Below are 13,626 nucleotides of genomic sequence, written 5' to 3'. Positions count from 1 at the left end.
ACACCCTGTCTCCCCCCGGATGCCCTTTCCCTGGAGCCTCTCTGTGGCCCTGAGCTCAGCTGCAGCACCCACTGCTCTTCCCCTCAAGGGCTCTAGGCTCTGGGGCAGGAGGATGGGCCAGCCTTCCCATAGCGGCCACTGCCTATCCCATTGCCCGGAGAGGAATGGCCCCTGGCCCGGCAGCGGGCCATCAGGACAGAGAGTTCCTGCTGTGCCCGTCCCCCTGGGCCGCCCCCACTGTGGGGGGGTGACCCGCTGCCCCTGGATGGGCTCAGCAGGGGTGCCCAGTGCTGTTGCCCATGGGGGCGGGCAGAAGGAAGGCGCTTATTAGGCCGATAATGATCTGGGAGCCCCGCCCAGCCCTGTCCCCCCACTTCCCTGGGGCCTGGGCTCAGGCTGGACTGGCTCCCCCACCCTGCAGCCTCCTTCATCCGAGGCATGTTCCATCCACCCTCTCAGAAGCCAGCCCAGCGCCCTGTCTGCCTGTCCTCCCTGCGGGCTGCTGGAGGGCTGGCAGCCCAGACACCGGCTCGCCCGCCCGCCCGACTTCGCCCCGCCCCAGCCTGCCTGGCTCCCCGCCTGGCCGCCAAGGGCAGCACCTCTCCAGGCTCCGGGCTGCCCCTGGGCCAGACGTCCCTGCCTCACCTCTCCCTCTTGGGAGGCTGGCCCCGTCCACGTCTCCCTGCGTCTGGCTTCCCCTGCCTGGCCTGCCTGGGCTCCCCCTGTGCGGCCCCCCTCAGAGTCTGCACTTGAGCCCTCCCTCCTGCTTCTTCAAGAGCAGCCATGGCTGCCTACAAAGTCAAGGTGGCCACGGGTACCGACCTCTTGTCGGGAACGATGGACTCCATCTCGCTGACCATTGTGGGGACCCAAGGAGAGAGCCACAAGCAGCTGCTGAACCATTTCGGGAGAGACTTTGCGACTGGGGCGGTGAGTGCGTGTGTGTGGGGTGTGCATGTGTGTGTGTGTGTGTACACATGAGTGTGCTCTGTGTGTATGTGGTCTGTGTGTGTATGTGTGAATGTGTGGTGTGTGTGGCATGTGAGTGATGTGTGTGCTGCATGAATGCGCGGCATGTGAGTACTTGTGGGTATGTATGTGTGTGTGTGGAGTATACGTGTGTGTGTGTGTGGTGAAGTGAATATGTGTGTGGTGTATGAGTGTGTGTATGTGTGAGTGTTATGCGTATGCTGTGTGAGTATGTGGAATGTCAAAGTGAGGTATGTGTGTGGAGTGGTAAGTGTGTGCCATGTGAGTGTGTGGAGGATGAGTGTGGTATGTGAGTGTGTGGTGTGTGAGAATCTGTGTGTGGAGTGTGAGTGTGTGGAGGATGAGTGTGGTATGTATGTGTGTGGTGTATGACTGTGTGTGTGTGTGGTGTGTGAGTGTGGTATGTGAGTGTAGTGAGTGTGTGGAGTGTGAGACTGTGCGTGTGTGTGTGTGTGCGCGCGCGCGTGTGTGTCCGGGGAGCACAAGGAGGGCTGGAGGTGTGCACGGGAGGAAGACAGGGGCGGGGAGCACCAGGGCGCTCTGGGGGAGCCCTGCAAGCAGGGGGCTCCAAGGGCAGCTTTGGATGGGTCCCTGCTTTCCGGCCACCCTGCATCATCCCTGCTCTGTCACCACTCATCCCTCTGTGCTCACATCTCATCTCTGCCTGCCCTCTCTCCCCTCCTGTCTCTTCCTCACCCACATCCCTCACCTTTCAGCCTCTCCCTCCCTTTCTTGCCCTTGGCCTCTCCCGATCCCTGGTCTCTCTCCATTTCCTCTTCTTCCCCCTCATTCCTCCCCACAGCCTCTCCCCTTCCCTCATTCTTGCCCATGGCCTCTCCCCCTCCCCCATCCCTCCCCCAGGGCCTCTCCCCCTCCCTCATCTCTTCGCAGGTCCTTTCACCCTCCCTCATTCCTGCCCATGGCCTCTCCCTTTCCCTGATCCCTCTCCCTCCCATCCTTACTCTTCCCAAGTTCAGTTGCATCATAAATGGCTTAAAAGCACATTGGATTATCTGCGATTTAAAATGGCATCCGACCAGCCTGTCCAGTGGGGCCTGCCTTCTCTGCGATGGAAGGCACCCTTTGCTGGTCCCTCAGCCCTAATTCTGGGTCCGGTCCGGCCACCTGTTGCTGTGTGAAATCAGCAGGTCACTCTGACTGTATGGCCATGTCTGCATCTCTACGTCTTCACTGATAAGTAGCAGAAGACGAGGCTGGCTGGACCACCTCTGCCCAGTCTAAGATGGCAGGAGGTCTGGGGGAGCCCTGGACCCCACTTGGACCCCTTTGTCGACCAGCCCCTAGGGGGCTGCATGAGTCCCGCAGCCTCAGAAGACAGGGCAGGTGGCTGGGAATGGAGGCGGAGAGACTGGTGTGTTGCAGCCTTGGGTAGAGGGGCCCAGCAGGTGACAGCCCAGTGGGAGTTGGGGAGGGGAGCCCCATGATCAGGTCACCTCCCTGCCCAGGGAGGTGAGCATCAACCCCAGTGCAGGAGCAGAGCCTGGTGAGGGGCTGGGCAGGGGGGATCCTGTCACTCACCTAGCCCCGTGCCCGGCCCAGGTGGACGAGTACACCGTCCGCTGCGAGCAGGACCTGGGGGAGCTCATCATTATCCGCCTGCACAAGGAGCGCTACTCCTTCCTCCCCAAGAACTCCTGGTATTGCAACTACGTGCAGATCAGAGCCCCAGATGGCCGCATCTACCATTTCCCCGCCTACCAGTGGATGGACGGCTATGAGACCCTGGCCCTCAGGGAGGCAACAGGTGAGCCCTCAGCACCCCACCCCTGCCACCAGGCCCCTGGCTCCCGCCTGGCTGTCACCTGCTGGACCCGTCCCCACCTGCCGCCCTCACATAGCACCCTCAGTCCCTGGTGCTCCAGGGCTCAGCTTGGGGCTGCACCCTGCGGGGACACAGATTGCAGGGGGGTGGTGTGTGTGCCTCCGGGCCGCCCTCAGGATCTCAGGATCCCAGGTCTTAGCTGAAGGCAAGCGTGCTCTCCGCTAGCTCCCCTGCGATCCTGCTTCTGACTCCCACGGGATGCTGCAGGATGCCTTGTCACTGTCCCACCTGCTGCCTGTTCCCTTATGAAGCCCTGGGAGTTCAACAGAGCCAGCGGGGACTCCAGCAGGGCACAAGATGTTCTATTGGAACATCCCAAGGCCTCCCTCCCTGCCACGCTGACACGGACGCCTTACTTCTCCACCAGAGCTCACTGCGGCTCCCGAAGGGCCCCTTCATCCAGTAACCTGGAGGAGGGCCTGTTAATGCTAGACAGGTGGGGTGTTCTCTAGTGCCCAGTCAAGGCTGCGCTTGTATTCCCAGACACTCACTTGCTCCCCTGGAAGAGGGACAGGGAGTCCCAGCTCCTCGTGCACACCCCTATCTGGTGGGCTTGGCTCAGCTTCCTAGGACGTGGCTGCTACAGGGGAATGCAAGCTTGTCCTTTTCGGTCCCCCTGGCTCTGCCCCTCCAGCCTCTCTGGGCCTTCCTCAAGGTGCATAGGAGGGGAGGGGGCTTGGAGTTCCGGCTTGGCAGCGCAGCTGACCCCGCCCCGCCCTGCACCTCTCATTTCCCTGGTAGCAGGGAGACGGGGCCTGAGCTGGGGAAAGAGGCAGAGGCAGAGGGAGGCAGGCCTGGGGGAGGGTGAGGAGACCAAGGGGAGAGCTCCCCCAACTCCCAGCCCCGGGGGAGGGGGTGGTAATGGAGGATCTTCCAGCGGTGGCCCAGTGGCCAGGAAGCAGGGGCAGGGCAGGAGGAGGCCTGGTGCCATGCAGGAATGGCGCTGGGTGGAGTGGCCGCTTGCAACAGCAGCACAGAAAGCTTGCGTCACAGCCTGGCCCTGGAAGGAGTCTGGCCCCCACCCAGGGGTTGAAGCCCAGCTGGGTCCTGGGGTTGCACAACTCCAGGGGGCACTGTTCACTGGGGACACAACGTGAGGTGCAGCAGATGGAGGAAGGAGAGGGCCTCGAGGGCAGGTGACGGGGCTGTGGTGATAGACACACGGCAGCCGGGGCCACCAGCCAGGACACTGGACAGAGACAGGCCTGGGTGTCGATCTCAGTGCCACCACTTACTTGAAGATTGTAAGCCTCGGTGTTCTCCTCTGGAAAATGGGTCTAACCGCAGAGCCTACTTTATAGGGCTGATGCAAGAATCCAGGGACATAGCCTCTAAAATTTTAAAAGGCTTAACAACTCTTGGTGTGGTTCGTGGCTAGGGGGACGGGTGAGTGGTCCCAGGCAGGCTGCCTTGGTTCAAATCCCACCTCGCGCTTGTCTCTCTGTTTAACATTGGTTGTTTTCTCCTTGTAAAATGAGCACAACGGTATGGTCCCTTAGCTGAAACTTTTGGGCTCAGGGTGGTCTTGAATTTCAGATCTGAGGGACACCTGAGTAGCTCACTTGGTTGAGTGTCCGACTCGGTTTCACCTCAGGTTGTGATGTTGGGGTCCTGGGGTGGAGCCCCAGGTCAGGCTCCCTGCTGAGCGGGAAGTCTGCTTGAGATTCTCCCCCTCCTTCTGCCCCTCCCTCTATGCACACTCTCATAAATAAATCTTAAAAGAAAGAAATTCAGATCTCATTTAGAATAGGTATGTTTATATATATATCTATATCTATATTTTCCCATTTACACGGTCTATACATTAAATAATATATCCACCAGGCACCCCCTTGCCAAATATTCTAATATTTCTGCAGAAAAAAACAAAACAAAACAAAAAACACCGATAGTTATGCCAAGTGAGTTCAGTAAAGGCTGTATAGCCTCTGGTAAATTCAGAGCAGGTTTTGCAGACCAAGGAATTTGTGCTCAACTTGTGAAAAAGACAGGGTTGGTGTCTATCGTCTTTTGGGTTTTGGAATTGTGGAGACAGGATTGCAGGCGTGTAACAGTCACCTGCTGGTAAGGTTGTTCCTGTGTGGATCGTTATTAATATAAGTAGAGTCAGGGTGCCTGGGTGGCTCTGACATGAAGCCTCTGCCTTCAGCACAGGTCGTGATCTCAGGGTCCTAGGATCGAACCCCGCATCAACTCCCTGCTCAGTGGGGAGTCTGCTTCTCCCTTTCCATCTGTGCTCTCTGTCAAATAAATAAATAAAATCTAAACATGTATATTTATATATGTAGGAGAGAGTGTTTGGAAAGAGCCTAGTGCCCAGTAAGTGCTATGTAACTGACCTTCAGTAATGTTTTAGTGGGTCCAGAAGAGGGACTCCCTCCCAGCAGCAAGCCCAGCTCCAGGGGCAGAGCTAGGGAGAGGAGGGTGGTCTCTGATCCTTTTCTCTGAGATTTTGGGAGGACATAGCTCTCCTCCCTCTCCAGCCCAGAGTAAGCCTTCCCTGTCCTTGTCTGTGGGCGGGCAGAGCCAGTCTAGAGGGCAGGAGCTGAATTCTGATCCTCACTAAATGGTCCGGGGCAGACAAGGCCAAGGTCAGACCTTGAACCTCCTCTGTGGTCTCCTTGCAGGAAAGACAAGAGCAGAGGACACGCTCCCGATCCTTCTGGAGCATCGACAGGAGGAGATCAGAGCCAAGCAGGACTTCTACCAGTGAGCAGAGGGCGGCAGGGGCTGCGGGAGACCAGAGGGCTGTGATGGCTTGGCCTTCCGTCCTGGGTTGGCTGTAGGCACCAGGCCCCAGCAACTCCCTTCTCTTTGCAGCTGGAGGGTCTTCGTTCCAGGCCTGCCCAACTACGTGCATATCCCCAGTTACCGCCCTCCTGTCCGGAGAAACCCCAACCGGCCTGAGTGAGGACCTGAGGCTGCCCTGGGGCCCCTCCCATGGTCGACCCTTGGGCTCTGCCTGCTCCCTGCACCGCCCCTACCCCGGGTACCTGCCCCAGCCCTGCACTCCTTCCTACAGGTGGAATGGTTATATCCCCGGCTTCCCGATTCTCATCAACATTAAGGCCACCAAGTTCCTGAACTCAAACCTCCGCTTCTCCTTCGTCAAGACGGCCTCCTTCTTCTTTCGCCTGGGGCCCATGTGAGTCTGCGACGGGGCGGGGGTGGAGGGTGGGGGGTGGGGGGAGGTGCCCCTGTCCCTGTCCCCGCTCCACGCGCCTTGGCCTTCGCCACAGCCCCACAGCTCACAATGGCCTAGGGAGCCCGGGACCCCCCAGACCCCTGGACGCAGGGAGGGCTGCCTGTGTGAGCGCCTCCCCCTGGAACCGGGTCCCCTAGGGCTCTGGGCTTCAAACTCCGTGGCCTGGTGGACTGCAAGCAATCGTGGAAGAGGTTGAAGGACATCAAGAAAATCTTCCCCGCCAACAAATCTTTCATCTCCGGTATGGGGTCGGGAAGGCGAGCCCGGGGGAGCCTGCGGTGTCGGGCGGGGGGAGCTGTGGGCGCGGGCCGGAGGCGGGACGCCCCGTCCGGGCCGAGGCCGTGGGATGGGAGGCGCAGCCAGCCCCCGGCCCGAATGGCCGGCTGGGGTGGGGCGCGCCCTCTGGCGGCTTCGTGGAGAATGCCGCCCTGGGCGCCGCTAGCTGCTGGAGGGGAGGCTGGGGAGGGGGGCGGTGGGGGGGCTTCTCGGGCGTCCGTGGTCTTCCTCTGTCTCGGGTCTCAGGGACACCCGGCCGCGTCATGACGCCCTCACGGTCCCCCACCCAGAGTACGTGGCCGCGCACTGGACAGAGGACAGCTTCTTCGGGTATCAGTACCTCAACGGCATCAACCCAGGCCTGCTCCGCCGCTGCACGCAGATCCCGGACAAGTTCCCCGTCACAGATGACATGGTGGCCCCGTTCCTGGGCGAGGGAACGTGCCTGCAAGCGGAGTTGGAGGTGAGGCCCGATCCGCTGGAGATCCCTGGCCTCCCAGCCCCCCTCCGTCCCCGTCTCTCCAGTCCCACCGTTGCTGTCCCCAGAGTCCCACCAGCCGCTGTATTCCCAGCTCGGGTCCTTAGCCGACCGCTGCACCTGGGGGGCCAGGGCACTCTGCACCCAAGGCGGGGCTCGCGGGTGCCCCCTGCTGGTGCCTACCTGCCCCCCCCCCCATTGCGGCTCCCTTGCAGAAGGGGAACATTTACCTGGCAGACTACCGCATCTTGGAAGGCATCCCCACCATTGAGCTCAACGGAAGGAAGCAGCATCACTGCGCACCCCTCTGCCTGCTGCACTTCGGCTCGGAGGGGAACATGATGCCCATCGCCATCCAGGTGCCTGGGGTGCAGGCCTGGGGCCCTGTGAGCATGTTGCCAATGCGAGTGCCTGTGTGTGTGCATGCGTGTGTGCATGCATGCACACGTGGGCAAGTGCCCATTTACATGAGTGTGCGATCCCTCTGTGTGCATCTGAGAACACACGTATGTTTATACATGTTCCTATCTGTGTGTGTGGCCCCATGTGTAAGCCTCGGGCTGAGTCCCTTCTTATCCCTACGTGCGTACAACTTCATCCTGCCCCTGTCCACCTGTCTGCCCATGAGTGAACTTGGGTCCCTGGTCCTGTCCTTGGTGCATGCAGGGGTGTGTAGAGCGTGCCTACTCTGTGCATACATGTGCAGAGATGACAAGATGGGAATGTGCTTGGTTGCTTGAGCTTGTCTCTTTGGGTCCGTTCCCTCATTTATTTGTTAAGCCAACACCTGCTGTGGGCCAGACCTCTGCTGGAAATACTGAGCTAATCAGACTTAGCCATTGCCTTGAGAGTGGCCTGGCACGAAAGGGGATTGAGGTGCTATGTTCCCAGAAGTCTCCACCAGTTCATGTCTAAATTAGAAAAAGGTATCTCTCCGGGCGGTGGGGGGAGCAGGATCAGCCAAGCCCCTATGCTCCTGGCTCATTAGTGGAACAGCGTAGCCAGGATTTCAGTTACTCCCTTTGCCCCAGAGGGCTGGTACCCTTGTGCAGTGCACAACTTGTACAGCTGAATAGGGCAGCTGCGGGGTTGAAATAAGGAAAACTTCTCAGAAGAGGCAACTTGCGAGCTGCTTCTTGAATGAATGGGAGCTTCCAGGTAGAGAGAGGGAGGGGGAAAGGGACTACAGGCAGAGGGGACAGCAAGAGCAAATGTGAGAAGGGAGGAAGGGCCCTGGTGTGTTCAGATTCTTCTCTGCCTCCTTCCTGCAGTGGGGGCCGTGTCTCTGTGTGTGTGTGTGTGTATGTGTGTGTGTGTTTGTGTGCCCTCACCTAACGCTCCCTCCTTCCCCATCCCTAGCTCAGCCAGACCCCTGGACCCGACTGTCCCATCTTCCTGCCCAGTGACTCTGAGTGGGACTGGTTGCTGGCCAAGACATGGGTGCGCTACGCGGAGTTCTACTGCCACGAGGCCATCTCCCACCTGCTGGAGACGCACCTCATTGCAGAGGCCTTCTGCCTGGCCATGATAAGGCAGCTACCCATGTGCCACCCCCTCTACAAGGTATGGGCTGGGCCCCAGGCCCCCCCCAGAAAGGCACCTGGCTCGCTCAGCGCTCAGGGGGAACCCCTGGTAGACTTGGGGAGGCAGCTGGGCACCCACAAGAGAGGGTTTGGGTTGGGAACTTCCCAAAGTGATAGGGTCTTGATGCTGTACAAGAGGGGGGATGATGCTGAGGTCCTTTGGAGCTGACTGTGGTCCCCTCTCCTTGCTACCTCCTGCAGCTGCTGGTCCCCCACACCCGGTACACCATCCAGATCAACAGCATCGGGCGGGCCCTCCTCCTCAATGAGGGAGGGCTGTCTGCCAGGGTAAGACTTCTGCCTGCGCCCCAGCAAGACCTTTGCTGCCATTCTGGGCATTGCCATTAGACTTAAAGCAAGATTTCCCACTTGCCTTCGGATCACAAGGGGACTGGCGGGTGGGGACCGGGGGATGTGGGTGCTGTGTCCACGAGGGTGCAGAGGGGTGCTGGCCTGGAGCATGGGAGTTCGTGGGGCCGGCTGTGGGAGCATGCAGTGGGCTCTGTGTGAGGCAGGTGTGATCCTCAGAGTGGGGGCCCTGCCGGGACCCCACCGGCCTCAGCGGCTGCCTCCTCCCACCCAGGGCATGTCTCTGGGCCTGGAAGGCTTTGCTGAGGTCATGGTGCGAGCTCTGTCAGAGACAACCTATGACAGCCTCTACCTCCCCAATGACTTCGTGGAGCGTGGGGTCCAGGACCTGCCGGGGTATTACTACCGTGATGACTCCCTGGCCGTGTGGGACGCACTGGAGAGGTGAGGCCAGGCCGGCGGGTTGTGGCATGCAGGGTGGACGGCCTTGGGGGTGGGAGCAGGGATGGGCTGACTTTGAGGCCCGGACCCTGGCTTGGGGCTGAGGCCACCTCCGCGCCCCACAGGAGGTGCCCAATTGCAGGCCGGGGGATGTCTGGGGTGGCTGAGGCTGGGCCACCCTGAGGCGGGGGAAAGCGCTGCCGGGGAAGGGGAGGATCCAAACTGAGACCTGTCCCCTGGTCAGGTACGTGACAGAGATCATCACCTACTATTACCCGTGTGACGCGGCTGTGGCGGGTGACCCGGAATTGCAGTCTTGGGTGCAGGAGATATTTAAGGAGTGCCTCCTAGGGCGTGAGAGCTCAGGTATGGGCCTGGGCGCTGGGCACCTGCACGGACCTGGGGCTAAGGGGTGGGTCCTTCCGGCTGGTGGTGGAACATGTCTTGCTGGGGGCTGAGGGAGCCAAATCTTGGAGAGGCAAATCCTTGGGGAAGGAAACAGGGCTGCCAATTGGCCCCTGGGAGCTCAGGGGCTGTGGGGCAGGGTCATCTCTGGGGATCTGGGGGGCTCCCAGTATCCCACACTGGAAACAAGCCTTCGTGGGGCAAGAAATGGGGTGTGAGCTCAAACTGAAAACGGTAGAGTGTGCTGGCAACCAGGGAGCTGGTGGGTTCCAGATCGGCCGCTGAGCATCCTGAGGTCATGCCGCTTGGGCAACACTCAGCGAATATTTACTGAGCATCTATGATGTGATAAACGCTGGATACTGGTAGGCAAAGGGAATAAGACAGGAGAAGGGGTCTGCCCTCAAGTCTCAGGGCTGGTCCTCTCAGTAGACGGGCAATCATGCTGTCTTAGGACTGCTGCAGTCCGGGGGTGGGGATGGGTGGGGTAGGGGTGCACTAGGAGCCCTGGGGAGGCACCTAACCCAGCTGGAGGAGGGTGGTGGGTGAAGATCGGAGGGAGCTGCAAGCTAAGATCTAGCTGAGATCTAACATCCGGGCTAATATCTGGCTCGGAGCTGCAGGGTGGGGAGGTTAGCCAGCGGTTGTTAGAGGTGGGGTTGAACAGTTCTGATGGGAAGCCAGAGCAGGCAGAGGGAGCTGCGGTTGCTGCCTGGGAGGTTCCTGCATCTGAGCTGAGGCTGGAAGTTGGCCAGACTCTATGGGGCTAAGCTAAGGCTGAAGGCGAGAGCAGGGCCGGTGGCAGGCCTGGTGAGAGAGGCCCGAATTACCCTGACCACCAGAGGGCGCCGTCGAGGAGGTCCACAAGGAAAGCAGATTTGTACCTGAGACTGTCATGTTGCTGGGGAGTCAGGAGACAGTTCCCGAAGCTGCTGTGGTGTCCAGAGTCGGGTGACAAGGTCCTGGCCAGGGGGCAGTTGTGGCAAGGCAGAGAATTCCGGAGCTGCCGGGAGAGAGAAATGACAGGATTTGGTGACTGGTTGGGGTTTCGTGGTGGGTTTGGAGGGAGGAGCCAAGGACCACTCCCAGGTTTGGGGCTGTTGGAACTGGGTGGATGGTGTGTGTCAGGCTGTGAGCTGGGGGCCCGGAAGGACGAGCTTGGGGAGAAAGACAATGGGTCTGGTTTCACTGTGTTAGGCTTCTGGAACATGGGGACAATGGGAAGGAGAATCGAGCAGCTTGGTTAAGTATGGGACCAAGAAATCCACCTGGCATGAGTGCAGAGGCTCGAAAGAATGCGTGTGTGTGGTGTGCGCGTGCATGTGTGTGTGTACAGTGTGGGTGTGGATGAGGGGCTGTGCTGGCTCAGGGCAAGAAAGCTGGGATTCCCCCAAAACCTTGTACGCCCACCCCCGAATCCTGGGACCAGAGAGCACCCACTAAGGGAGCGGCAGTAAAGATCCCAGGGCCCCACCTCCACCTCAGCCAGCCCTGGAGGACATGGCTAAGGCCAGTTGGGTCCTCCTCCCAAGACTTGTGGGCTGAATAGAGTGGGGTAGGGGGGTGGGAGGCTGGGGGATGGGGGTTGTGGTCACAAGAGGGCCAAGCAGGCAGAATGAGATCAGGACCCCGGAAAGGCAGCTAGGAGCGTTGGCGGGACACAGTGCGGGGAGTGTGTGTGTGTGTGTGGTGGGGGGGGGGGGGGTGTCTGGCTCGTGGGCGCCCTCTGCCGGCCATCTAGAACGGGGGAGGGACTGATGCTGCCCGGCCTTTCCCCGCCCCCCAGGCTTCCCTCAGTGCCTGCGCACGGTGCCCGAGCTGATCAGATACGTCACCATAGTCATCTACACCTGCTCGGCCAAGCACGCCGCTGTCAACACAGGGCAGGTACCCGTCCTCGCCAGCCCCAGCTCCAGCCCGCGAACCCAGCCTCGGCCATCAGCCCGACTCAGGCCTCCGCCCAGCTCCCAGCTTCAGTCCCCAGCTCAGTTCAGACCCCACAGTCCCGAGGGTGCTGTCTGACCCAGAACCCTCCCCCCTTTGCCATCCTCCCCGCCCCCCGTCCAGCTGGAGTACACAGCCTGGATGCCCAACTTCCCATCGTCCATGAGGAACCCACCGATGCAGGCCAAGGGGCTAACCACTCTGGAGACCTTCATGGACACGTTGCCGGATGTGAAAACCACGTGCATCACCCTGTTGGTGCTCTGGACACTCAGCCGGGAGCCCGACGACAAGGTGCCCCGGGGGCCTCGGGGTGCAGGCAGGGGTGGGGTTACTCCGAGCTCCAGCAGGGAGAGGACTGGGGCGGGGGGGGGGACGCCCGACCTCAGGAGAGGGGTTGTCCAGCCCAGGAGGCGGGGGGAGAGCGGCGGTGGCGGCAGGGGCGAGGCGGATGGGCCCGGGCTGGTGGGCAGCAGCTGCTCGGTTGCTTGCACGCAGCGGCCTCTGGGCCACTTCCCCGACATCCACTTCGTGGAGGAGGCCCCGCGGAGGAGCATGGAGACCCTGCGGCGCCGCCTGGCCCAGATCTCGCACAATATCCGTCAGCGCAACAAGGGGCTCCCCATCCCCTACTACTACCTGGACCCGGTGCTGATAGAGAACAGCATTTCCATCTAGGACCACTCCCCTGCCTCGCCCCTCCTGCCTGCGCCTGTTTTCAGAAAAACAAAACAAAACAAAACGAAACAACCTTGGCACAGCGCTGAGTCTATCCATGCGCCGGGCCATTTACCCGGGGCGAATGGAGGGGTGCGGGCTGGGACGATGGCGTTCACCACTGCCGGGTCCAGGTAGGTTCAGGGCCCCAGTGCCAGGCCCTGGTCTGCCCTGACGTCCCGTGAGATCCAAGCCAGGAGGCCAGAAGGCAGGGATACCCCTACCCCTGGCTCCGCCCTGAAGTTCTGGGAGATGGCAAGGTGCTCCTGGGGATGGCAGGAAAGAAGGCTGGGACCCTGCACCCTGCCACCCTGCGCCCTGTCTTTCAACCCCAAGTGATTCTGGTTCATCTTAAGTGCCCCTGCCTTGGGGCCCAGACCTTCCAGGACCCCAGCCCAACAGAAAATCTACCCATGGACCAGTATCACCTGAACCCTGCCCATCTAGGCACCCAGACCACGCAAGACCAGTCCAACTTGAAACATAAACTACCCATCTACCCAGGCAAAAGACCACCCTGAGCCCAGCCTACCAGGAACCTAGACCACTCAAGCCATGCTCACTTTGAAACCCAGCCAGCCCTAAGCTACTACGAACCCATAATATCCTAATAGGAACCTGTAACACCCTACACCACAGCCCATCACCTACCAAAACCTACATCCCTCCAGGCTCGGCCCACACAGGAGCCCAGCCTGCTAAGTGCACCCTCCAAGTAACCCGTCCCCAGGATCCCTTCCTCACCCCTACCCACTCTTCTGGAACCCGAGAATCACCCTCTTTCGGCACCCACTGGGCCTTACTTATGGTTTCATCGCTGACTCCCTGGAGCTGCACAAGGGCTTCACAGGTGAACTTGACCTCAGGGAGTGAGTCCACTGGGTCTGTCTGGCCTTTTGCAGTAGGTGGTGGTAGGGGGGCAAGGTTGGGGGCACCTGCATGGTGGTGGAAATATTGGGCATCCCGGCACTGAATTCAAGGTGACCTCCCCTCCAAACTCTGTAAGCCCAGAGTTGCCAGTGCTCCCATTAGCTCCTTTCCTCTGGTGACCCTGCTTATCCCCCCAGGTTTGGTGCTGGCTCTCCTGGCCACTGTCGGTGGCAGCATGTTGGGCTGAGCAGTCGACGATGACTGTGGGGAGACATTCAGTGAGCTCCCCAGGGCAGCAGGGACCCGTACATGGGGGTGGGGTGGAGAGAACAGAGCTGAAACCCAAGGGAGTTAGAGTCTAAACCTGGGGGTCTAGAGGGCAGGAGATGGGTGTGGCCACCTCACCCGAGCTCACATAGCTTAGAAAACCTTCCTATAAGACTGCCCCGACCTGTTGGATACAAAGCTGGGGATCCAAGAGGACATGGTGACTAACAGCTGGGACCCTAAAGCGGAAGAGGCCACTGAGACCAGCTGCCCAAAGGGGACTCTGAAGCCAGAGAGA

General features: G+C 60.3%; 1 protein-coding gene across 1 annotated transcript; it reads left to right on the top strand.

Annotated features, from left to right (window-relative positions):
* The first annotated feature begins 421 nt into the window (after positions 1-421).
* On the top strand, positions 422-12,224 carry ALOX12B (arachidonate 12-lipoxygenase, 12R type). The gene is made up of 15 exons (XM_004760235.2): positions 422-930; positions 2,551-2,755; positions 5,461-5,542; positions 5,654-5,740; positions 5,856-5,978; positions 6,176-6,279; positions 6,605-6,777; positions 7,008-7,151; positions 8,152-8,355; positions 8,577-8,663; positions 8,959-9,128; positions 9,370-9,491; positions 11,317-11,417; positions 11,598-11,768; positions 11,973-12,224. Exons 1-15 carry the CDS (start codon positions 784-786, stop codon positions 12,150-12,152), a joined length of 2,100 nt encoding a protein of 699 aa, XP_004760292.1. The 5' UTR covers positions 422-783; the 3' UTR covers positions 12,153-12,224.
* Positions 12,225-13,626: the final 1,402 nt, after the last annotated feature.

This window comes from Mustela putorius, unplaced genomic scaffold (genome assembly GCF_011764305.1).
Source record: "Mustela putorius furo isolate JIRA1106 unplaced genomic scaffold, ASM1176430v1.1 tig00000695_pilon_pilon_pilon, whole genome shotgun sequence".
NCBI lineage: Eukaryota > Metazoa > Chordata > Mammalia > Carnivora > Mustelidae > Mustela > Mustela putorius.
The sequence above is the reverse complement of the archived record's forward strand: the minus strand, read 5'-3'. Positions and strand labels throughout refer to the sequence as shown.

Coding starts and splice junctions, on each gene's coding strand:
- ALOX12B (XM_004760235.2), top strand. CDS start 784: ATGGCTGCCTACAAAGTCAAGGTGGCCACGGGTACCGACCTCTTGTCG. Junction 8,356..8,576: donor TGTGCCACCCCCTCTACAAG/GTATGGGCTGGG, acceptor TACCTCCTGCAG/CTGCTGGTCCCCCACACCCG. Junction 9,492..11,316: donor CCTAGGGCGTGAGAGCTCAG/GTATGGGCCTGG, acceptor CCCGCCCCCCAG/GCTTCCCTCAGTGCCTGCGC.